The 25760-nt window shown below is 35.3% G+C and overlaps 4 protein-coding genes and 1 non-coding gene across 6 annotated transcripts; 1 reads left to right on the forward strand and 4 right to left on the reverse strand.

Moving 5' to 3' along the window:
• Positions 1–693: 693 nt before the first annotated feature.
• LOC116133439 (putative pumilio homolog 7, chloroplastic) lies at positions 694–6173 on the reverse strand. 2 transcript variants are annotated; one of them, XM_031419143.1, is made up of 5 exons: positions 4552–6173; positions 4272–4434; positions 2898–3061; positions 1146–1401; positions 694–1061 (listed from the first exon to the last, which is right to left on the reverse strand). In XM_031419143.1, exons 1-5 carry the CDS (start codon positions 6165–6167, stop codon positions 957–959), a joined length of 2304 nt encoding a protein of 767 aa, XP_031275003.1. In that variant the 5' UTR covers positions 6168–6173; the 3' UTR covers positions 694–956. The 2 variants fall into 2 exon arrangements, 1 of the variants encoding a protein (XP_031275003.1); XR_004128552.1 differs by lacking the exon at positions 694–1061 and adding an exon at positions 2654–2756 and having other exon boundaries at positions 1321–1401.
• Positions 6174–8077: 1904 nt separating this feature from the next.
• On the reverse strand, positions 8078–11259 carry LOC116133446. The gene is made up of 5 exons (XM_031419153.1): positions 10958–11259; positions 10799–10872; positions 9595–9730; positions 9158–9466; positions 8078–8601 (listed from the first exon to the last, which is right to left on the reverse strand). The coding sequence occupies exons 1-5, from the start codon at positions 11081–11083 to the stop codon at positions 8344–8346; spliced, it is 903 nt and encodes a 300-aa protein (XP_031275013.1). The 5' UTR covers positions 11084–11259; the 3' UTR covers positions 8078–8343.
• A 4813-nt stretch (positions 11260–16072) lies between these two features.
• TRNAK-CUU lies at positions 16073–16145 on the reverse strand. Its single transcript has one exon. It is a non-coding gene; the product is annotated as a tRNA-Lys (tRNA).
• A 1612-nt stretch (positions 16146–17757) lies between these two features.
• Positions 17758–20595, forward strand: LOC116133443 (uncharacterized methyltransferase At1g78140, chloroplastic). Its single transcript, XM_031419148.1, has 8 exons — positions 17758–17984; positions 18068–18171; positions 18273–18413; positions 18769–18850; positions 19417–19610; positions 19695–19806; positions 19938–20045; positions 20284–20595. Exons 1-8 carry the CDS (start codon positions 17823–17825, stop codon positions 20422–20424), a joined length of 1044 nt encoding a protein of 347 aa, XP_031275008.1. The 5' UTR covers positions 17758–17822; the 3' UTR covers positions 20425–20595.
• Positions 20596–20844: 249 nt separating this feature from the next.
• On the reverse strand, positions 20845–25292 carry LOC116133440. Its single transcript, XM_031419144.1, has 3 exons — positions 24855–25292; positions 22339–23090; positions 20845–21844 (listed from the first exon to the last, which is right to left on the reverse strand). Exons 1-3 carry the CDS (start codon positions 25266–25268, stop codon positions 21319–21321), a joined length of 1692 nt encoding a protein of 563 aa, XP_031275004.1. The 5' UTR covers positions 25269–25292; the 3' UTR covers positions 20845–21318.
• Positions 25293–25760: the final 468 nt, after the last annotated feature.

Raw genomic sequence — 25760 nt, forward strand, 5'->3', positions numbered from 1 at the left:
TAAAATTTAGGGATCAGGCTCGCGAGCCGACTCGAACTCGACTGAGCTCGAGCTCGAGTCTCAATTCTGAGGCTTGCCAAGCTCGAGCTCGATAAGCCAAAAGCTCGGCTCGTTTATAGCCCTACCTCCAACATAAAGTCCCAAAACCTTCGGCGTAGGCATGGCAGGTGGAAGAAATGGGAGTTCAGCTAAGTTGGCATCTTTCTGCTATCATATTCCATATTATTAATACATCTTTAATTAATTACTTTGCTCCACCAATTCCACGTAAATTACTTCACGATGTTGGAAGTATTTGAGTCGACATAGTGATCTGTTACTTTAACATGAGCTATGAAACATGAGGTATATGATTGGCGATCAAAAGGGTTAGCAAAAATTTCCATTACCCACATGTCAAAGACGAGAAAAGAGCAAAAAATATTTCTTACTTTAACTTGGATTCATATTAATCTTACTACGAAAATTGAATGATCGATCCAACAGGCTTGACACCATATCATTTTTTATGTTCTTAGAAAGAGATTATATAATTCTCACAACCCAGATCATAGTTCATGAAAATCAACTTCAGAATTGAAGAGGAAATATAGTGCCGCATGGCATTTACCAAGATTAAAAGTAAAAACTGCGGTGCCGACCATGTGAAACATCATACATTAAAAGTTCAGATCAACAAGACAACAACAACAAGAAGAAGACAACAGAACAGTACATACAAGTTGTTTAAGCAAAACAAACAACCAGGAGTAAAAACCTCCAGTTTACATTCTTCAAAATCATAGAGATCATCCGTAGAGATTAAGTTTCCAAGGTTCTCATGAGGGCGTCCGCTTCAAATTTTGAAGGCTATTCTACATCTAGTGCCTCAACACAGATTAAGACTTCTTCTGAATAGGGAACAGGTTAGTAACTTTGGGAGAACAACAACACTTGTTACCACGCACGAATTTACATCACTTCTTTGACAGATTCCGCGAGAAAATCCGCTTACAATATGGGCTGGTTCGTAAGAAAGAGTGCGGCCGAGCAGCTTCAAGCAGTGCAGCATGAAGAAGGCCCTGAAGATAGAAATAAAGGAGTAAGGTTCTATCAAAAGTTTGAAACACATCAGAGAAGTTGCTAAAGGATGTACTTCTCCAAACCTTGGTAACTGTCAATGCAGACTGAATGACATAATTGGCATATGGATCTTGCAGCAACTGTTCAAAATGAGGCACAGACAGCAATTCATGGACAATTTGTGATCGACTCTCTCCAAAATGCTTGAGGCATTTTTCCACGACATGGCTGCTAAATTTCTGCTTTGATAGGTAAACATAATGGCCTTTGAACTGAGCAATTAAGTTGGCAGTGACAGAAGGGATCCTCAACTCTATAATATATTGAACAACATAATTTCTGTCGCAGAATGAATAGAAATCTTCTGAGTCAGAGAATCAGATAAAACCATGGTGCAGAACCAAAATAACTTTAAAAGCAACCACTTCCTGGACTAAAATACTGTCCAAGGTTAAGAGTGGTAAACAAAAAAATACAACGAAACAAGAAAATTAGCCTATGATATATATGGGTAAACATTTATTTCGGGATTATGTATTTAAACTGATGTCTTAGTGTATGAACACTGTAAAACACAATAAATGCTTTATAGAAAGGCATTAAATGACCACTCCTCGTGTACCCAAATTCTAAGCAACCAAGGAGTTAAGCATATATCATTGCAAGACTTTGTGTAAATTTTAGATTGATGGATGGAGAAACCCAGCGATTTAAGGTTGACAAATGTGAGTTTTGAGTTGGCAGACAAGAATAATTTAGGGTGTATAACAAACTTATAAGCAATGACCAATGTCAATGAGAGGGCCAGCTATGAGTAGGGAAAATGAACAAGGAAAGAATGGCCAATGTTCTAAAACTTGGGTTCCTTTTGATCAAGGTTCGTGAAGTTGTGTTGAACTTAGTATCCACTTCAGGATTTTCAAATATGATACACACACATACCTTCAGAATTCTATGATCATGTGGTATCTACATTGCATAGCTCATGAACATGCTTACGAGAGCGGTTGTTAAAAACCCTTGATATTGGGAGATAAGAGGCAAACAGGACACTATAAGCATGAACAATAAAATATATAGAACACCATTGCCTATGTAATACTTAGCTGCGATGCAAGTTCTTCTTCCTTTCTTTAAAAAAAATAAAAAATAAAGAGAGAGAGAGAAACTGAAAGCTACTCTTGGAAGAGACTCACAATGTATATATATATAAAAAGAAAGTGAGCAACTCAGTTTCTTTTCAACAAATTTATGGATATTCAGGTAGCATATCATTATAAAAATGCAGATCGAGTAGCTTTCTTTTATAACCAAAGCAACATGCCAGATAAAAAGACATTAATAATGAGATATTTCATGGAAATAAATATGTAATGGCTCAAAATTTAAGTAAAACGAAACAAACTTTATAATTGCTACAATGACAAATGACCATATATTTACTTGATACCCAGCCAGCACAATGCATCCTTAAATATATGAAAAGAGAGAATTTTTTTCAACGGCTTTCTCGTTGAAATAGATGGATCTATATCTTAAAAATATTGATGAATTTGTTAGCACGAGTTCTCCATTAGTTTATAAAAATTACCTGTATAACGACATCAATATGGTAGCTTAATTTATATTTTATAAAGAACAGCTTGTCCAATTAAGCTAGGCTTTAATTAAACATTGAGGTGGATCAAACAAAACTAAGAAGGCCAAAATAAATTTATTCATCAAAGAACCAGTAATATCTGAAAATATATGTATATAAACTTGGTTTATCATGTCCTATTACGAGTTTGACCGTCAGAAAATAATAAAAAGAATTCACACATTTTAGGTCATACCCGAAGGGATCTTGAGCAAGAAGAAGCCCGTGATTGGAAATTTCAGTGATTAACTTATCACGAAGTTCACCGATTGAATGAGCAATGCATCGTTGCAACACACAGCAACCATGCTGATGAGTAGCAATTTCAACACAAAACTTTGCAGCAGAATCAAAAATAAACTGCAGGAAGAAGTTGACAGGAAAAACAATAAGAAAAAAGATAAAAATTTAGAATACCTGTTGACAGTAGTATGGCAGGTCCAGCAAACTAACTATTCTTTCAATGAAAAACATACATCTAGTTAAAATCTTCACTGATTCAATGAGAAGCTTAGAAGTCATTAATAAAAAACAATCAGACATTTGAAAAGAGAACATTCTAGTAATCAATACTTAAGTCAAAATACATAAAGCAAAGATAAAATATAACTTCTTAAATTGATTTTAAGTTCATCTTGCCATCACTGAGTCGGAGTTGTGACAAATATGACAAGGTTCAGATTGTATTTGTACAGATGAGCTAATCCAGCAATAGGAATTAGATCTATATCAATCCTCTTGGTGCTTCTATTGTTAACAGTTGTATGGACTTTCATTCTATATCTCCCTGCATCCCCACTGGCTACATAACACCCAACATGGCTAGCTCCAAGAACAGTAGAGGCTGTGAAGGCATGGTTGGCCCTGAATCCACGTGTATGTATGTACCAAGCAAAACAAAATTTATAAAATATGCATGCAGGTACATGAGCCAAATCAATGATTAGAATTGATACAATTCTCCATAAAAGCACCAACGTGCACACTGAAAGAGGATTATGAATTGGCAGGATAAATCTACCAAACTAGGAGAATTGTTAATTTCTAGGTAAAGAAGTTGCTTGTTCCTGGTCAACATGAAGCCAGATTTTTTGCTGGCCCCTTACATACCTGGGACTAATCACTGCTAACCAGTTTGCCTGTTAGTTAAACTATCATAGATAGTGTAACAAGGAAAAAGAAGTTTACCCAACTAATGCTCTGTTTCCTGTCTAACGCTGTTATGCATGCATGAACCAAGGCAATGCATAAGATTCAAACCACCACAAATTGATTTAGGAACATGTCCACCTTCCATGAAAATATGACACCAAAATGCTTAATGTACTGTGAAGATGTGACTTACCAAGCTATGAAACACTATAAATTAGCTAATAATTTACATTTGCAACTCATTTGTTAACAAGAATGAAAAACTACTGGATGAGAAAAGCTTCATTTCAAAAACAAAAAAATAATAATAAGATCATATTGGTATTCAAGAATGAGAAAATAAAGCATGAGTACATTAGATCCTTAGAACCAAACTGAAACTTCGCAATGGAAAGATATGGAAGGAAAAAAACTATACCTCATTATCTTCATTTTTAAGACAGTGCAACCAGCGTTGTAACACATGATTTCCATTCAGATCCTTTATGAGATCAAGAAAACCAGGTCTCAGTGCTGCTTTGACTGCTGAAATCTGCTTCCTGGTTTTGAGCGTTTCTATCAACTTCTGTACCACTCGTGTGCTGGAATCATAACAAAAATGTCATTCATTGACAAGAAAAATTTTCAAGAACAAATAACTCAAACAATAAACGACTAAATGAACAAGACAGTTACTAAGTCCTTTATGGAGGAGTTACCCATATGTGTTTAAGCAAATTCTGACAAGCTGTCCTGGTTCTTCGGTGACCATGAGCACAATCTGTGTCCTTTGTTCTTCACTACACACATTTAACAACTTCTGCACAAGGTAATTGCCAAACTGCTCCATCATAAGTTCAACAACATGATCAATAATCTCATTAAATATAATTTGCACATCTTTGTAAGTTCCCTCATCGAACACCCTTTGTAAGAACCGACAACCATTTTGATCCTTCGCCATTAAGTGTATATAACCGCGAAACTCAGCCAAGGAACTAGAACTTGGTAACAAATGCAATGGGAAATAACTTATATTCTGATCATTTTCTGAAAGTCCTCCATTATGAGCACAACTTTCAAGTTTAGAGATTTTCTCTGGAGGGTTTCTGGTTGCAACCTCATTGAGGTTGTTCTTCTTGTGACCACTCAAAGAACCACGTCCGTTGACAACATGATTAAGACTTTTTCCTTGTATGATGAAACTATCTTCGACACCAAAACCATCCACCATCCCTGCTTCATTCAAAGGCACGTGAGAGACAGAAACCCTGTCGTTTGGCATCACACTAGTCCTTTCTTTCAACAATGAACGATTATACAACTGAGTTTCCAAATCTAAACCCAACTCGTGATACATCAAGGGAGTGGAAATCAATTGATTCATGGCACCAATCTCTCCAATAGTATCCAATCGAAGTCGTTGCGAACCAACCAATGCATCATTAAGGTAAGGCCTAGTCCCGATAATACTCCGTGATTGTAAACCCCCATTAGTCCAGCTCCTTCCCTGTTCCTTTCTCTGCTCAAATACACAATTCCTTATGCTATTGCTACCATAACATGGATCCGAACGCATATCAGTAGCTTGACTGTGAAAAAAATTACCATCCTTTAACTCACACTCACCATATCTACCACCCAAACCAATCGACACAGACTTCATTTCATCATCAAAACTCCTAGATACTACACCAGGACAGGTACCGAACCCTTGATAATCACCATTGTTGAGACCATCAGATATGCCATATTTTTCAACATTATAAGGTACAGTACCACCCCAATAACCATGACCAAAACCAAAGCTAACCTCCTCTGGGTTCATCTCATATCTGTTCATTATAATACTATGATCGTTTTGTTCCTTTCCAACGCTCATTCTATAGAAACTTTCACACAAACCCAGTTCATCAAAATCCAACCTATCACGTACAACATTCTTCCTATAACGAGAAGACTCGTTTGATTGAGAATCCAACCACAGTCCACTAACATGATTATCTGTGACAGTTGGTGCTTTAAACTTGTTAACATCCTCAATATCAAAGGGAAAACTCATTGTTGAAAATGGCGAAGAATTATCCTGAGCTAAACAAAACCCATTGGAAGAAAAACAAGAATTTGAAAGAGCAGAAGAGTGTTCTGTTGATAGCTGAGTCACTCTACTAAAAGGTGAACCAGAACCACTCACAAGAGGCGTGTGTTGGTGGCCAATATTGACATATGGAACTTGATGGTGATGAATCTCATTCAACATCTTTTCAAGCTCTTCATCTCTCTTCATTTTCTCTAAAACTCTCTTTTTCTCTATCTGATCACCTACTTTATACATCCTAAAAAAATGAAATTACTTTTTTAATAAATACATAAAATATAAAGATTCAAAAGACTTAATATTGAAGAAAAACAAATCCAAACCAGTATCAAAAACCCAAAACCCACATCAAATATTATCGATTTAAAGGGTATAAAAAGTGAAAGACATTTGTTGCAGAGAAATGAAGAGACTCTTATGCTATGTATTTGAGTGTCATTTGATTTGGTTTGTGGGTTTTTTTTTCTTTTTTTGGTTTAAACTTTAAAGAAGAGTCGAAGAGCGTGAAAGAAAGAAGGAAGAGAGAGATTGGGATTTTGTTTGAAATTCGATATTGACGGTTATATGAAAGTGAGTGTGTACGGTCTGTCGCTGCTCACAGTTGCACCATGAAAATGAAGTCGAGGTGCCCGCGCTACTTTCCGCAGAGAAAAAGCACAGAAGGGAAGAGAGAGAATGAGCAAGACACAGAGAATCTGAGTAGGAGAAATTTGTTTTTATATATATATATTTTATTATTATTTGTTTATTTATTTTTGATTTGTTAGTTATCAAAATCTCTTATGCTAAAACAGAATTCCAATTACTAACCTCTTCCACGCCAAATACTGCTTGATTTTCTCAACTTGAGATTGATCTCTTTTGACCTTCGATTGGGATTCTGTTATATTCTTGGCCAATCAAGATCATGAATCAACGGTAGAGATGAAATCATCTAAACATGTATTGTTAATTATTGATAAATCTTAAAACTATTTTCTTTCCCTTTTTGTTTCCTCACTTACGCGTTTATGTATACATCTATGAATATGAAAGGGCAAAAATGGTTTCTTGTCACTCAAGTAAACCATGAAGACTTCGTCGTCAACCCAAAATCGTCACTTTTGCCTGCATTATCTTATGTTATAAAGTTCAACTTTTTATGATTTATCATTCTTAACACATAAAAAAATGGTTTATTTTTGTCCACAAGCGACCCATTGATTGAAGTTGTCGACATTTAGTGCATTAGCCTTACGAATTTCTGATTTAAGTGTTGGAATTCCATGGTCAAAAAGTTGAGACGATTCCCCTTCTTTACAACTAGGATTTCATGAGACCATAATCCTTTTATACGATTGAGACTTAATATTCAACTACTACAACAAACTTAAGAACACAAGAACGTTATATGAAACTTCCGCACAATTCCCACTCAACCGCCTGAATTTCACCAGTTCTTCACGGCAACTGATTTGAAGCAACCAAGTAATTTCAATTGTTTCGACTTTCGAGATGATATCCCTTCTTGGTGGAAAAATCTTAAAGTGAAAATCAAATGAAATAACATGAATCTTAAAGTGAAAATAAAATGGTATAGCATACGTTTTAGTAATCTTAACTTACTGTTATTGCAGTAATATAAAAATTTTAGGTTTTAAAAATAAATATATATGGTTCACTATTAAAATATCATCTCAAATTTAAAATAAATTAAATAGTTATAAACTTCATCTTTTAAAATATATCTCTTTAAGTGAATAATTATTTAATAAAAATTTTCAAACGTCATAATTATTTAATTAATTACAAATTTGAAATAGTGTTTTAATTAATTTTCTTGACACTATAGTCTTCCACTTATAACACTTTGAAAAAGATGACTGATGCACACTGCACTCCTCGTTGCCTACCCAAATCACGAATCAACAACTGATCCACTATGACTCAGAGTAAGACATTTACATCATTCTTTTAGGCTCTGCAAGTGTGGCGTAACTATGGTATGCTTAAGCTGGAAGTAACGTTTCAATATAATGACAACCGTTTCAGAAAATTTAATATGAACACCGTTTGAATATAAAGAGCCAGTCCTTGATTTGAATGGGAATGGGTGTTGGATAAAGATGGGCACAAAAACAATTACTCAATAAATTAAAACAGTTTAATGATAATCAATGTAGTACTAAGAAATAAAATTAAACCTGGAGAAACGACCATAAATTTCACTAAAACAAGCACTGAAAAGCACAAGATTATGGACATACAAACCCAATTAGCAGACAGTCCATAGCTCTGGCAACATGTTAAAACCTAGAACAAGATTCCCAAAACCCGCAATGCAAGGTCGAATAATATAATCACACCACCACCACTGGGAATAACACAAAACCAGGCACAAAGTGTAAAAAATAACCAAGTTAGACCTAACAAGTTAAACCAAGGCAATGCTGCTCTCGCCGCCTGGAGGCTTGCGTACTCCACCCAGATAGTCTCGCGACTCCGCCTTCCCATCGGCAAAGATGTCACTGCCACTCATCTCCCGCAGTTTTGCCACACTCAGTGACTTCTCAGCAGATGTTGGAGGAACATCACCCTTGAATATGTTGTTTCCAGAAAGCTCAGCAAATTTCTTGTCATATATCTTCTTTGCTGTCTTCATCCCAGATTCCTCACTAGACATTATATTGCTCTGACATCCGACACAAAATTAAATCCAGATTCAGACAAAGTCAGATATTTAAATTCAGTAAACATGAAGCACAAAACAAGTAGCAGACACATGCTGAAGAGAAAGATGAGAATTGCACAATATAAGTACATATTTATAAACTAAGATGAGAATCAAGGAACTAGAAAAAGCCATGTGCAGACACGTAATATTGAATCCAAAATCAACAAAACTGTACTTCCTGGTCCCAGCATTGTGCAATTAGTATGATAACTATGCTCATACACTTGTTCTTAGGCACTCAATACATGCATCCTAACCATCTTAAAAGACAACCAATATATAGAAAAGTTGTTGGAATCTAACATAAGGCATAACTTTATGAAACCTTTTTTATATTAAATATAAAAAAGTAAAGCATTCGTTCGATTAATTATAATCTTGTAGCGGGCATGATTGCATATTGAACCTATCTCCCAATTAAAGCTTAAAAATCCATTGAGAGAGAGAAAAGAGGGAGGAGGGAAGGAATAAAGCAATTTTTTTCATGCATACAAATTAAAAACAACTCACTCACGTCAGAGGTATTGACAGATGACGGTACATTTTGTGCAGCAGTTTCTCCCAAGTTAAAATTTTCCTTCAACGCCAAGGAGCGCACAGCTGGCCGTGGTAAAATTTCTGGAGGGGGTGCAAAGATATCATGTCCACTAAGCTCCTTGCTCTTATATTCAGAAATCTGCTTTTGCAACTTTGCCTCTGCCTCGCTTTCCAGTGTCCCACTTAGCTCACGCTGCTTAGCCACCTCAGGTATAGTAGTAGGCTTCTTGGGAGAAACATTATCTTCCTCACCAAATGAGATATGACTGATTCCAGCAATCGCTTGCTGGCAATTCCAAACATCAGTATATCAAAATTGTCAGTTACTAGATAGTGTATCATGTTGTTCCAAATTTCCATTTATTTGGACAACAGAGGCATGTGACTTTCAAATCTGCAAGAAACCCTAGATACCTGATACATGCGTATTCCTGTTCTGTTATTTGGAGTTGGATTGGCACTATCAGATTCTAATGTATCATTTTCTCCACCGGCCGCGAAAATGCCACTGCCAGTCATCTCCTTCATTTTGTACCCTGAACAAGGTTTCCTGCAAAGTAGTACAAAGTCAATGGTTTTAGAAGTCTAACATAAAAAGAGCACAATTACATCAGTTTTTGAACATTCTATTCCATTGGCAAAATAGATTACTGCATCTCCCCTGTTTTATATGTTTTCTGCTATTAAATAGCCACACATTAGCAGACCCACACACGATAACAAGCATAATTGCTTGGAAAACAACTAACAGTGTTTTTAAATAATAAGGGTAGATGCTGAAAATTTGAGTTGTTTTATTTTAGAACTAAACACTATAGATTTATCTGATATTTATTTGATGTTTTACTATGCCATGTAGGTCATGGCCACATAAAAGATCATGTGGAACGATCGTAAAATGGTAGCCAGCATTGAACTTGGTCCGGTAGGAGGCCAAGCAACATCATTTGGAATTTGAAAACAGCTATCGAAATTCCTTGCATTCATTTACTCAGTTTCTAAAACACACATATTAATTGACATAATTTCTAAAATTTATATAGGCTCTATAGATATAGCCGTGGAAGCTAAACACAGGATCGTCTGTGGTAGATCTAAATACAATGGATTAAACCAACGGGGTTTACTGGGCTATAAAAGATCCAAAACAACCAATTTAATTTTCTACTAGCAAGGAAGACAGCTAAATAAATTTAGTAAGGCTTTTCACTAGCAAGGAAGACAGCTAAATAAATTTAGTAAGGCTTTTCAATTACTATTGATAGCCAAAATAAGGAGAGTAATCGAATATATCAGGACAGATCAACCTGAAGAGAGGATGAAACATAGATTAACAGAATTGTACATACAAAGTATTTCACAGAAAACATTAATAAGTCAAATCGAAGTAAAAATCTCTTGACCGTTGCAGACACAACACACGAAACATTAATGAAATCCGTGAAGAGTAAAGACAAAAAGACAGACCAAAAAAAAAAAAAAGAAGAAGTTATTATTGTATAAACCAAACCGAAACCAACAAATTTCAGGACTATCTAAACACATTTAATGCCACCAAATAAAATTATTTTATCTTAAAAAAAAAGAACCTTGTATTTTAAGGAGAAGCAGATCTCACCTTTTGTTTAAGCTCTCAGATTCCTCGTCCGTCACTTGACCCCCAAAAACCACCTTGCTAATCCCATCCGATGGCTACCATTGCACGTGAACCAATCAGAACAAACAAGTAATCATACAAACGCCTAAATCACGACAAAACAAACAGAATTGCACGCACCTGGGCGCGAGTGGATAGGCGCGTGGCGGAGGCGTTAGCAGGTGAATCAGCAGGAGGAGTTTCGGACCAAACGAGCAGATCTGCAGTGGATGTGTGTGGCTTCCTCACTGGAGTGGTTCTCTCCATTTTTACCAAGAACCAAAAAAAAAAAAAAAAAAATACCTATCCAAATTAGGAAGTGAGAGTTAGTAGCAAAATATAAATAGTGGTGAGAAAGCAGGTGTTCTTCTCCGGCAAGATTTGTGTAAAGCAGAGTGTTGTGGTTTTGGTTAAAATGAGCTGAGAAAGAAAGGAAATAAGATGGATGGATGGAAATGAAATGACGAAGATGTCCTCCTCTTCTGATCTGGAACTTTCTTTCTTTAAAGTTTGCTTTTGGGAGTGATGATGAGTGAGAAGGGAGCTAAGCTACTACCCTTGTTCTGTTTTTAAAGCAAAGAAAAAGGAAATTTGAAATGTGGATATATAACCGTCGACGTCCCACTCCCACTCACTCAATTTGAATCTTGTACCGCCCTCTCTCTTTGTTTTTATGCTACGCATGTGCACTCATTCAACTGCCACATGCCGGTCAGCTTAAAACAATTAACCGGCTTTTAATGTTTTAATTTACCATTAACGCCCCTGCGCTTTTAATCATTTGCCACGTGGATTACTTTGATCTTCTAATTATTCGCACAAAAAGGATCAATATAAGATTGGTAATTTTAACTTGAGCTGATTATGTATTATAACGAGAATAAAGGAGAATCTAAGATGATAAATAAAAAAGGTTTTTGAAGCTATGGTTGCTTGTGAACTTAAGTGAAACTCAATCTTCATAAGAGAAATCTCTCGTGATTTGAGGGAACGGGCGTCAAATTTGCCTCTTTTTTAGGCTTTGAATTATTATTTATAACAAAAATAATAACTGATATTTTGAAAGAGATGCTCATCTATTTCATCCACCCATGTGATCATATCAAAGCAACCCAGATGGTGGACTTTGATGCCATTCTTCTCTAGAAACAACATCATTTTGTGGGGCATATGTCACGTGTGCTCAATATTACTACTACTATTTCCCTAACTCATTGGTTATTCATGTGATTTGTGGTTAATCATATTTCATATATATATATATTCAATAATTGAAAGAAAAGAAAAACTTCAGTCTCTTAAAATACCAGTAGAAAGCATATTCTCTGAGTGGTTACTTTAATGGACATGGGGGTATGGGGTAGTCATTGTGAGGGGCATTTACGTCAGAGTATGAAATGTGGGGGTATTTGCCGTGACAATAAAGTTATCCGTTGGAGAAGATAATCTCCCAAGTTGCAGTTAGGCTAACTTTACGGGGATTTCCACATTTTAAATTCTCGTCATTCCTAAATTACTAACATGCTTTCCAAGTTAAACACCCAATTACTGCTAATCACCTTTTATAATCCAATTTCTTACCCAAAATGGAAAGTGAGTAAGTTAGAGAGGCAATCTCAATCCCTGTGGCCCTCACAACATATATTCCCAATATTAAATTAGTCATTAGTTTGAGTTTATGGTAGTAAAGACTAAAGAATCTAAAGTGAAATATGATTTTATGTGCTTAGTTGTACCAAATTAGAATACTTGTTTTTTTTTTTTTTTTAATCAGAGTGTCAGAGTCAGTTTGTGTATACCATAATTAATTTTCGAGGCCAATTGGACACTCTATAAACTCAATATTTCAGATAAGCTATAAATGTGGTAAGTGACCCTAAAATGATTTGAACTCAGAGAATCAATGAAGAGAGCAAACATTCTTGACCACCAGACTACCCTTAGGGGGCGTTTGGTTGGAGGTAATATAAGATTATTGGGGTTATGTCATCTTATATTACTTGATTACCATGTTTTGTTGTTAAGTAATTTAAGATTCCGGTAATTTTGTATTACCAATAGTTGTTACTGTTGGTAATATTGGAGGTAATTTGATTACTTTTATTTTTTAGGTATTGTAAAATTACCTTGGTAATCTTATTTTTGTTACAATTTTGTCCCTTATTAATAAATTTTTTTGACAATAATGCCCTTGTTTTAAAATAAATTTACATTAATATATCATTTCAATTTTATCCTTGTTTAATTAAGTTTTTGGACAATAATGCCCTTCTATTTAAAACAAATTACAGACCATCACTGCCACCTAACCACCACCGTCGATAGCAGGCGAACCACCACAAACCGTTGTTGGAAAGTCACCAGAGTCCCTAAAAATGACCGAGATTCGTTGGGAGGCTCCGAGAAGCTTCAATATGGCTGTTTTCGGCCGTATTGATGACCGAAAATAGCCAGCTCTGGCCATTAGCAACCAGATATATTCTACAATAATTGCCAAGGATTTGGCCATTAATGGCCAGATTTGGCATAATGTGGCCGTTTTCAGCCATCAATATGGCCTGAAACGGCCATATCGAAGCCTTGTAGTCATGGTGAGCTACTCACGATGACTTTCGAAGACTTCCGACAGTGGTTTGCGGTGGCAGCAGGGGATGAGGGTGATTTTGTCATAAATTAAAGTTTTATATAAACAGGGATGTTTTAGCTAAATCTAAAATATTGGGGGTTAAAAAAATTATTCAAAAATTAATAATAAAAATAATATTATATTAATATTTAAAAAGAGGGCAATTTAGTAATTTAAATAACATACCCACCAATTTATTTCCCATAACCAAATATATTAATATAGCATACCCACCAACTAACTAAACACATTTTCCTAAAGATTCCCAGTAATCTTTAAGGTAATATAAGATTCTAGTAATCCAACATTTCCAAAACCAAACGCACCTTTAGGGGGCGTTTGGTTGGAGGTAATGAAAGATTACTGGGGTTATGTCATCTTATATTACTTGATTACCTTGTTTGGTTGTCAAGTAATATAAGATTCTGGTAATCTTGTATTACCAGTGGTTGTTACTGTTGGCAATATTTGAGGTAATCTGATTACTTCAATTTTCGTAGGTATTGTAAGATTACCTTAGTAATCTTATTTTTGTTATAATTCTATCCCTTATTAATAAAAAATTTGGACAATAATGCCCCTATTTAAAAATAAATTTACATTAATATACCATTTCAACTTTACCCTTGTTTAATTAAGTTTTTGGACAATAATGCCCTTATATTTAAAACAAATTACAGACCACCACCACCAACACCACCCAACCACCACCCCAACAGCGGGCCAACCACCACAGACTACCATCGGAAAGTCATTAGAGTCCTTAAAAATGAACGAGATTCGTTGGGAGGCTTTGAGAGGCTTCGATATGGCTGTTTCCGACCATATTGATGGTCGAAAATGGCCATATCAGGCTAGATCTGGGTAAGATCTAGTCGTTAACGGCTAGATCCATCGATCTAAGCGGAAATGGCCAGAATAGATCTAGCAATTTTCAACTAGATCTAGCCTGATATGGCCGTTTTTTGCCATCAATATGACTAGAAACGACCATATCGGAGCCTCACAGTCACAGTGAGTTACTCACGGTGGCAGTGGTTTGCGGTGGCGGCAGGGGGTCAGGGTGGGGGTGATTTTGTCATAAATTATAGTTTTATATAAGCGGGGGTGTTTTACCTAAATCTGAAATATTGGGGGTTAAAAGAAGTTATTCAAAAATTAATAATAAAAATAATATTATTTTAATATTTTAAAAAAAGATAATTTAGTAATTTAAATAATATACCCAACAATTTATCCCCCTTAACCAAATATATTAATATAACATACCCACCAACTAACCAAATATATTAATATAACATACCCACCAACTAACCAAATACATTTTCTTAAAGATTTCTAATAATCTTCAACGTAATATAAGATTTTAGTAATATAATATTTTCAGTAATCCAATATTTTCTGAACTAAACACACCTTTAGGGTTAAATTAGAGTTCTTGCTACTGTAAAATAATTTTGACACAATTTCAGCACACCAGAAGGAAGTCCTGTTTTAGGTTTGATCAATCTAGATCATTTTTTACTTGGTCTAATCATGTCCCTATTATAACTGACTTCTATATATTTAACATATAGTTGTAGGTAAATAATAACCCTATATTCTATAGACTATACATGAATTTGAAAAGGAAGAATGACATCACCATATATATATAAATGATTTAAGACTCACTATTTCAACAACCAATAACAAAGTTACATAAAGAATTCATATTGGCATTAAAATGTGCAAAGGGGGAGAGACACATAAAAAAAATGAGTTGGGTAGAATGATTAGGAACGGCAGTGGCTAGAGGAGAGGGAACAGATAAAACAGTGGACCCTAAACACGAAGCGTGGAAAATAATGATGTGCTCACACACACCAATGTAACCTAACTTGGAACATGCCCAATCCCAAAAACAAAACCAAATTGGAGATTCCTTAAAGAAGCTATAACGTCCATTTTCCTAGGTTTCTATGATTTCTATACATTATCTTTCCCCTTAATTATATTGTCTTAACGTTATTATTAATCAATAATATATATTCGTCATTAGTTAACCAGTCATGTAACAGGATGACCATTATTGCTAACCCTTACCCAACACAGCTGTCCCTCAATTATATACATAATAATATACCAACCAAATATGCTAAATAAACTCACATCTATTGAGCTTTACATGAAATTCAACTGTACCCATATAATATACACGGAATAAAATTATTGTATAACTTGATAATTAAGTGTTGAATATTAAACAAAATACCAAAATTGCAACAACGATTATTAATATGCTCGGGCCCTCATCTCATCCACAGTATTAATACGGTAAAATTGCAGGAAGAAAACAACAAAAGAAACAGTTGAAAACGTTTACATATTAATTTCTTAAAGCTAAACATCAATGTCATCAACAAATGATTAATTTTGATAGCCCAAGAAAAAGGTGCAGTCCCAAAAAACAAAGATATGTCGGCAGGGAACTGATTTTGACATTCCAGATTTTTAAATTAACCTCAATGACTTACAGTACAACTTAAGTATCCGGTATGGAATTTGTTAATATTTATACATAAATTGTGTTAAATAGCGTACAACTTTTACCAAAGTTTTTAAACGATAAGGAGACAAGAAAAAGTAAACGCCCACCGTGGGGCTCGAACCCACGACCACAAGGTTAAGAGCCTTGCGCTCTACCGACTGAGCTAGACGGGCTTTTTGTTGAATTTTCTTTATAATAATTACTAGAAGCATTAAGATTTGCTGCATTTGGTGTATTTATGGAAAGAATCATTACGAAAGTATATAGAGTAATGCTACATTTACATCACTATTTTACACAATTTTCATTACATCATGATGTGACATATGTTACAACCACACAAATTTTTAATATTATAATAGAATTTGTGTGGTTGTAGCATATGTCACATCATGATGTTTACAAAATAGTGTAAAAAAATGGTGCAAGTATAGTATTACTCAAGTATATAATGGTTGGTGTTGAGTAGCCTGTCATAGGTCAACGCCATGCTTCCATAAACTAGACAACATCTATCTTGTATTACTCAGAGCCTTATTGTTGAAGTGAAGATTAAAACGATGCAGTTTTGGAGCTCAAATGAAATGTTGCACTTTGATATTTGTCTATGATGAATCTTGATCATTGATCCACATATGATCTGATGGCTAAGAAGTTTCATTAAGTCAACAATATAAAAAGGGCAGTGCATAGTAAAAAGAGTTGTGTTTTTGTCTCTGGTTGAAGAGCTTCACATTCACGTTTTTCTCTCTATTAAAGGTCTTAGATCGATCTTTGAAATCTTTGTAACTTGTGTGATTGGGTAATCCGTTAGTCAATTAGGAGGGCTTCCTTGCTCTTGTTCTTGGGAGATTCCAGGTGAGTATCTTTAGGATTAGTTACTATGAGGATTTCTTGTAATTGTTGAGAGTTTGATTGAGTTTGTACTTGTTCTTAGTTGAATCTTGTTCTAATAAGTAGTGCAGCGAGCTCGCCCATTTTCGAAACTCAACATGGACGTAGCTTGTCCAATTTGGATAAGTAAACCATGGTAAAATCTGTGTTTTGTGTTGGTTCTTGTTTTTTCTGTGTGGTTTGTGTGATATTTGATCTGTGGGTATTGTCATTTAGTTCCAACACCTATAAATTTGACTTTTATTATATTTTTTTATCAAATTTCATTTCCATCAGTTTTTATATGTTTGAATTTAAGTAGCGGATTTTGCTATATAACTGATCATTTTATACTGCCTTAGCTGCGTAAAATCCTCTCCCTTATTATGTATTAACAGCCATATTTAGTTCACAATTATTATCTTTAATCAAATACATTACCCCGTATATCCAAGAAAGGAGTTGAGAAACCAATTCAATGGTTTTTCATAGGCCGATAACAAATAATAATATAATTTTTTTAGTTCTTAAAAAACTTAATCGAATATGGCATCAACGAATATCAACAAACACAAAAAGAATATATTCTTGAAGGCATCACCAACAGGTAATTGCAACAAAATTTCATAAACTAGAGAGCATGTGATTCATGGATTTCTAAATTGGGTCATATTCTAGAAGCTCAGCCCATTATTAAATCCAAAATACAAGAGTCCACTATACGTGCATTGCCTTTGCCTAGCCCCAACACCCACTAACCGACACGACACAACTCCCGCTTGCTCCACTTTAACCGTTCCATTACCACCAGATGTTTTAAAATTCACGGTAACTGTTAGGCTTAGGCGTTAGCACACGTTCTGTACTCTCTCTCTCTCTCTCTCTCTCACTTTCTTGTTGCTAAACCAAACATTTCACTTCTGTAAACCAGTGAGATCAACTCCTCGGAGTTCAACAATTTGAGAGAGAGTTAGCTTATGGCGACAGTAACTACCATCAAATTCTGGTCGGGATTTCTTCCGACTCAACCGGTTGTTGGCTCGAGAAGTTGTTTCTTCAAAACCAGTTCCATCTTGAAACGCAGTTTTGTTGCGAAAGTTCGTGCTTCTTCAACAGCCTTCGTTGAAACTAAACCATCGGTATGTGAAATTTAGTTTTCTATCTCTCACTTGAATGATTAAATTTTATGTTTATTTCAGTAACATAATTTGTCTGTGTTTAGGAACCAATTGTTGTTGAAAACGAAGTTAACACGAACAAGACAATATTAGCTTGCCCCATATGTTATGAGCCCGTGATGTGGATTGGAGATTCGTATTTGTCTGTGTAAGTCATTTCAATCTTGATATAAAGAGAGTGACGTACACTTCAATTTTCTTATTATCTGTTTTTTTGGTTGTTGGTTTGATTGTGTTGAGTTCTTCCAGGGGATCTATACCTCGTTCTAGTTTGCAATGTAATAATTGTAAGAAGACTTACAGCGGGAAAGAAACACATTTTGATTTAACAGCAGCTAGTGGGGCCAAAGGTTATGGTGAATCCATGCCTTTAGCAACTGAATTTTTCAGGTATTTTCATTTCAATGCTTATTATGACTTTAGGAACAAGCAGTAATACACTCTTGAATTGAGTGAGTTGATATCTGTTAGGGATTGATATATATATATATATATTTTGGACAAGTTGCAGTGGAGATTTAGAGTAGTTTGTTATCTCTATCTATTATTGTTCAGGAGCCTTTTTTTTTTTTTTTTTTTTTTTTTGTGTGTGTGTGTGTGTGTGGTTTATTGGCATGGATACGTCTCTACACTTTTTTCATTAATGTCATATTTGTTATTATAATGCATATTATGAACGTGTTCATTGTATATCTTACCTTTGAAGTCTAATTATTACTATGTATATTCACATTTGTTGGATCAGGACTCCTTTAGTATCATTTCTCTATGAGAGGGGTTGGCGTCAAAATTTTATATGGGGTGGTTTTCCAGGCCCAGAGAAGGAGGTATATGACTAGATTATTTCTCTGTTGCATATATTCTGCAGTGTTCATTCTTTTATAAGATTTTGCGAAAATGGGTCTCTTCATTATCCCAATTACATTTTCGTTTCATGAGGGTAGCAACAACGTTTGTAAAAACTTTAAGAAGGTGCTTCTTGTTAAATCATTTTTTTTTTTTTTCAGCTTTTTAGGGCTTACATATATTAACATTTTATAATGTAAAACATGTTTTTGCAAGTGAACTAAACCAATCCACCTTTTTTAATAGAATTGTAGTGCAGAAACAAGAAACTATCATTATTCTTGAACTGGAAACACGAAAAGAAAGTCACTTTGTCAAATCTTCAACCATTCTATTTCTGATGATGGTACTGAAAAAGAAAATTTGTTTTCGTGCTGCCAAAAACATGATGAACTGGATCGCTTTGCGAACAAAAATGAAATGCCTGTTTATCATTTTATGGCTGATGTGAAATAATTTGTAGGTTTTGTAGGTTAAAGTGTGTCATTGTCATTTCATATTCTTCCTAATTAGAGTTGCTAACCAGATAATATGATCTTAATTGCAGTTTGAATTGATGAAAGATTACCTAAAGCCTGTTTTAGGTGGAAATATCATTGATGCTAGTTGTGGTAGTGGAATGTTCTCGAGACTTTTTGCTAAGAGTGGATTGTTTTCTCTTGTTGTTGCTTTGGACTACTCGGAGAACATGCTGCAGCAATGTTTTGAGTTCATCAAGAAGGAAGAGAACTTTCCTGAAGAGTATGAGCTCAAGTTTCTAAAACATATTTTGTATAATTTGAGAATCTAAACTTGTAACTGATTGTGCCTTTTCCTCTCCTTCAGGAACTATGTCTTGGTTAGAGCTGATATATCTAGACTTCCTTTTGCATCAAGTTCGGTGGATGCATTGCATGCTGGTGCTGCTATACACTGTTGGCCTTCACCATCAACAGCTGTAAGCATTTACTTCTTCAATCTTTTTCGCAATCACTCTTGGAAATATACTTGTTTTATCTTCCCATACATCTTGTTTTTACTTTACTTATATGTTGTTTAACCTTTAACAATTTGGTGGATACTTCATAGGTAGCTGAAATAAGTCGAGTTCTGCGACCTGGAGGAGTGTTTGTGGCTTCCACCTACATCCTTGATGGACCTTTTAATTTTATTCCATTTGTGAGGCTTTTTCGCCAGGTATGCTTTTTCTGCTTGCATATACACAGCTACAATTGGGGATGCAGTTAAACATTTTCCATTGGAATAGATAGTCTTAAGAAAGACTTATAAATCTGACTAGTTTTATCACGTTAATCTTTTGGTTTAGTAGTATCTTAAAGTTCTGTTTAAAGTGGATCATAAACTTTTATCAATATTATATCTGTTAAGTGTTGTCTTCACTTAAGCTAATGGTGGATATTGGTTCCTGTTACAGAACATTATGCAAATATCAGGCAGCTATGCTTTCCTAGCTGAACGTGAACTAGAAGATCTCTGCAAAGCTTGTGGCCTGGTTGGTTTTACGTGCACAAGGAATGGACGTTTTGTGATGTTTACTGCTGCCAAACCCAAATAAGCATTTAGTGCACCATTGGGCACTGCTCTCCGTTTGGTTCACTAAAACTCTATTCATCTGCAAAACTAAAAGTCAAAATATATGTATAACTGCATGTTGTTATGGATGTGTTTATCCAGTATATAGGAATATGATGGAGAGGTCTGTATATATGAATTTCATTAGATGCCTGTGCGCGTGAGTACAATACTTGTGCTTTTTTTATTTATTTTATTTTGATAAGTGGGGTGTCTGGCTCGCTTGTGGAGCATATCAACTAATCCCTTGGAGCCCATTGAATCGTAGTAGGTGACAGTAAAATTTGAATCTAGAAAATCAATGAAAAGAGTAAACCTTCTTGATCATATTTAAGTACGACTCCTAAGTTCTTTTCTACTACTCAGATTTATTTATTTGAGGATGCAACTTCATTACTTTCCATAAACTTTAATGTTCTCTTCACTTACAGAAATTTTAATTAATTCTCAAAATATCGCAAAACAAATTTACAGAATTCACTGTTCGTTTAATGCTTTGGTATGCTTCACAGCATGTAATTCAAAATAGGGAATTGGAACTAGATCAAATCGAAAGATAAATTCTAAATCCTATGTTTTATGACATTTTTATACGTATAATTGGTTCTTGTTGACGTCTTTCCAAAATTTATCTCCGGTTGAAGATCTCGACCAAACCCTATATTATATGGCTTCTACAAAATTCATGGACAAATCTTTCACTTCTTCAGAATCCTTGAAAGTTCTTCACGATTTACACCAAGACTTTATCAAATTTTCAGATCAGTAGATAGAGCCAACTTCAGCTTTCTGGGGATTATATTCACCAGAAGCAAAAACTGTAACACGAAAAACCGTATGTTCTCATCATTGTCATGAAGATTAAAGGCCTCTTTAGCTATTCACCTAAATTGGAGAATGTCAACTGGCGGTGAAGTAATATCTTCTCATCATTTTCATCAAGATCAAGACCATCTTCCTCGTAATCCACTTCAATAACACTTCTTTCCTTACTGTATGTCACGTCTGATCCAGATAACTGAACTTGGGAATATTCTCCACCAGCAGGCCAATCATCAGATTCTAATTGCTGCATTTCTGATTCAATTAGTGCCTCCATTCTTGCCCTCGCCCTGTCTCTTGGATAAGTGGAGTAGAGGTACGAGTAGATGAGACAACAGAGAGCCATGGGAATTCCTATTGATGTGTACAGTGCCTTAGCCAATGATGCAGCATTCTCCCTATCTGTAGCAATTTCTTCAGATGCAGTAGATCCTTCAGGAACAGGTTTATAACCGTAAACATGCTGAGCTAATATCCCAACTACAGGTGGAGCAAATGACGAGAGTATGGACTCAAAAGATCGGTCTAGAGCATAGACGCTAGTTCGAGATTTCTCTGGAACGATCTCTGCAAAAATTGGACTGCATAGACCACATTGCAAAATTTGTTAATATATTAATAAAAACATAGTTTCGAAGTTTGATCCATTTTCAAGCAAAAGTTAATCCTATTTCTTGAAGCTACACAACCCATTTTTCTTCTTGTTTTTCAAAGCACTTCATGATATTTTATTGAAGAGCATTTGAAACCATATGAAAATAATTTATACACATCATCCTATCCAAGTTATTGAAATAAGTATTGTTTTCCCTATATCATTTAATTAATGCTAGCTGATGTACTTGTGTTGCCATGCTTTTGGAAATTGAAAAGAAAAAATGCATTCTTTTGCATGAAATTCCAAATAACTAGCAACTCAACTAGATTCCTTTTTTTTTTTTTTTTCCTCTTTCGACCAGGAGATAAAAGAAATATTAGCTGAAAACCAATACCCATAATGTTTCACTATGTGATTATAGCTCAGAATTTATGGAGAAAAAAAGGGAGGAAGAAAGGTATTTTTAAGAGAGTGTACTTGTTTGTAGCTGGACCATTCCATGATATGCACAACCCCATGATGACCAGGACCAAACCATGCATCACTGCTGTGGATGGATCATCAGGTAAACCAAGCAGAAGTACTGCAGCTAGAGGGATGGCTGATGCTGAGCTTAGTTGAGCTAGAATTATCCTCCCTGAATTTGGAAGACGAATAGATAGGAAATCCCCCATGCTACCTCCAAACAGCCCTCCAAGGGAACTGGCAATTACAAACAAGGCAATCAAGAATGCGGTTTTCCCATGGGAGAATCCAATAAGCTCTAACCACATTGGGGCAAATGACAAAGCTGACCAGGGGAATGAACCTGTAACCCCCTGGGCAACAATAATCTGGAAAGATGGAATCCTTATAACAGATTTGGCTTCCTGAACGAGGTTCTTTACTTCTGAACAAAAAGATTTACTTGAAACTTGGTCAATAGTTTTTGTCCTATCATCTGAAAAGTGCGGGTCATTTGCAAAAAGGCGGACTAAAATACCAACCACAACACTGATTAGTCCGACAAGATGGAAGGCAATCCTCCAACCAGGAATTCCCATGAATGTTATAGGAGCTATCATTACTGATAAGAGACCACCAATAATTGAACCAAGGTTGCTTGTTAGTTGCAGCCATCCAAAAGCCACACCACGGTTGCTATCATCAGTTGAGTCAGCAACAAGGGATTGAATTGCAGGAGCAACTATTGCAAGGCCAATCCCATTCAGAGCTCTGGATAATGCAACCTGCTCAACAAAAGTTAAATGACTTTAATACAAATACACCTAGTTGGTATGTCGTGGTAAACTTAGTTTGTTCTGAAGTATTGAAAATTTTATGTACACATTACTGAAGACCAGACTTTCAAGAAATGCATCAATCCAGAAAAAAACACTCATTTTTTTCTTAGATATGATTCTAATATTTAGAATATTTTGTGACTTGAACCGAACAACTTAATAGAAACCATATACTATCACATTGGTTTCAGATCATAACTTAAACTGCGTATCCTATGCTCATTTCACATGGTTTCTTCACCAAAGTTATTCTTACCCAAACATCTGAAATGGCCTTTGTTGTTAGATGGCATAAATCTAACTTATTGTGGACTGCAACAGCATCTCTAGTTCCTACAATCAAAGTCAAACTCCTTATGCCTAAGTCCCTATTTCTTTTTGCCTGCTACTTTACATGGAAATTAAAAAGATTTGTGTAATTCATAAGATAAGGTAGGAATGAGAAAGAAACTTAACTATGGATCTTAAATATCAATATTTCAACCCCAAAATCAAAATCGGCAATTTTCACAATTCAATATAAATTTCTATCCTTAAACTTTTTATCAGTTTCGGTGTCCCACTTAAGCAGAATCCCTACATCTCTTGCATTTCTGTGTAATACTGGTTTGAAAAGGAACAGGCTATTCCAAACTCCGCCAAACCTATAGGTTTTAACACTTCGGAAATGTGTTAAGCAGCCTAACACTCACACAAACTCAAAGACTAACAGTATGCAAATGAGAGAGATAATGTAGAGACAATGTAAATTCTATATTGAAGGATAACAACTTATGAACTTTACAAAGGGGAGTGACCTATTTATAGGCTAAACCTCCTCAAAGATATGACTAGATACATTGTATACTTAATCCTTAAGTAATACTAGGTGGCAACCTTAGGTGGCAACTTTGGGAATGGATAATGCTTATCCTTAAAGTTCCTTTGCCATTAAGTTCACTTAGCTATGAAGTTTACTTAGCTAGCTGGTCGTGACAATTTTCACAATTCAATATAAATTTCTATCCTTAAACTTTTTATCAGTTTCGTGTCCCACTAGGCAGCAATCTTACTCTCTTGCATTTCTGTGTAATACTGGTTTGAAAAGGAACTGGCTATTCCAAACCTATTAAGTTTTTGTCCCAAAAATAACAGAGTGCGGTTCTCAATCAGTTGAGATTAAAAAGGAGCTTCCTCACTTCTTATCTTATTTGGAATTAGTTTATCAAAGATAAGTGTATTATTGCACCAAATTGAGAGTTTCACATTCAGAAAGCTATAAATGAATTATAACGAGTTCTTAATTTGTTTTGTTCGAACCCCTTCGCAAATAAAAATTAAAAGAAGCTCAATTAATACCTTCATCCGAAAGCAACAATCAATACCATATGCAGAAATTTAGAAGTTAATAATAAAAGCAATCTACAATTACTTTATATAGCAATTAACATTTCAACCACCCACTTTCAGTTCACTACGTGATCAAAATTAAGCATAAAAGAAAAAGAAATTAAAACTTTGATGATCACAATTCACAAATTCTGATTAATTACTAATACCAATTCAACAATTTGACTAAGTTGACTTGTACTTTCTTCATTCCCCAACCATAAACAACTCAAATACCAGAACTAGTTACTTCTATTTCCTTTTCTGATCAACCAAATAAGTGACAAAACCATTCTAACAATTTTATTTTACTCAAAATTTCAAATCTAATATATTTTTGACCTGAAAGAAAGTGGAGGAGAAGGCAACAAGGAAGGTAGCAGCAGCCCAAAGAAATGCACCAAGCGCGATAACATGGGCACGGTTATGGCGCACCGCCAGGTAAGCTGCAATTGGGTAACAAGACGACTGAACAATGGACCTAAACAAGGTCAAAGAGCCTAACCCAGTTGGGTCTGTGTGCAGGGCTGCACCAACTTCTTTGTACACTCCAGGCAACAAAGATTCATCAGCTCTCTCCATGATCCCCGCAAGGTTCACCAGAACCAGAGTCAGCGTTTCTGGTTTCATTTTTTCAGACCTGTGTTTGGTGCTACTATGTTGCGTTGTGCTATTTGTTTGGTTAACGTAGAGAGCAAGTGTCGGATTTGAAGGTTTTGACGTTGTCTTGTAAGAGATAAAGACGACAAGGTCCATGACAAATGGCTATGTTTATGGGAAATAAAAGATTTATTTGTGTTACGTGTAAGAAGAGGGATTTTTGGTGGGCTTGACCTTCAATTAACAGTTTCCGTATGTGCTCAAATATAATAGGAAATTAAATGCTATAATATGTGTTTATTGGTAGTGATAATGGGCAAAAATCAATGAGGAGAATGTAACAGATAAACATAGCATACGTCATTCAGTAAAACCTGATTGCGAATCTGTTCATAAAGGAAAAGAAATAAAGGGGCTACAGCTAAGATGCCTTTGCAATGGATTAATGGAACAATTTTGGATGTGAAAACTTGAAATGTGTTGGCCCTTTTATTAGTTGAATGCTGAGGACCAACCGTTCAACAGTGAAGCCCAAAATGTGACGGGGTCCATGCTCATAGGCCACTTCTGAGTTGAGCTTAGATACAACAAGGGTACTGTTATTGGGCTTTGGCATGGGCTTGGAAAATGATGGGCTGGGCCTATAAA

This window comes from Pistacia vera, unplaced genomic scaffold (assembly GCF_008641045.1).
Source record: "Pistacia vera cultivar Batoury unplaced genomic scaffold, PisVer_v2 Contig27, whole genome shotgun sequence".
NCBI classification, from domain to species: domain Eukaryota; kingdom Viridiplantae; phylum Streptophyta; class Magnoliopsida; order Sapindales; family Anacardiaceae; genus Pistacia; species Pistacia vera.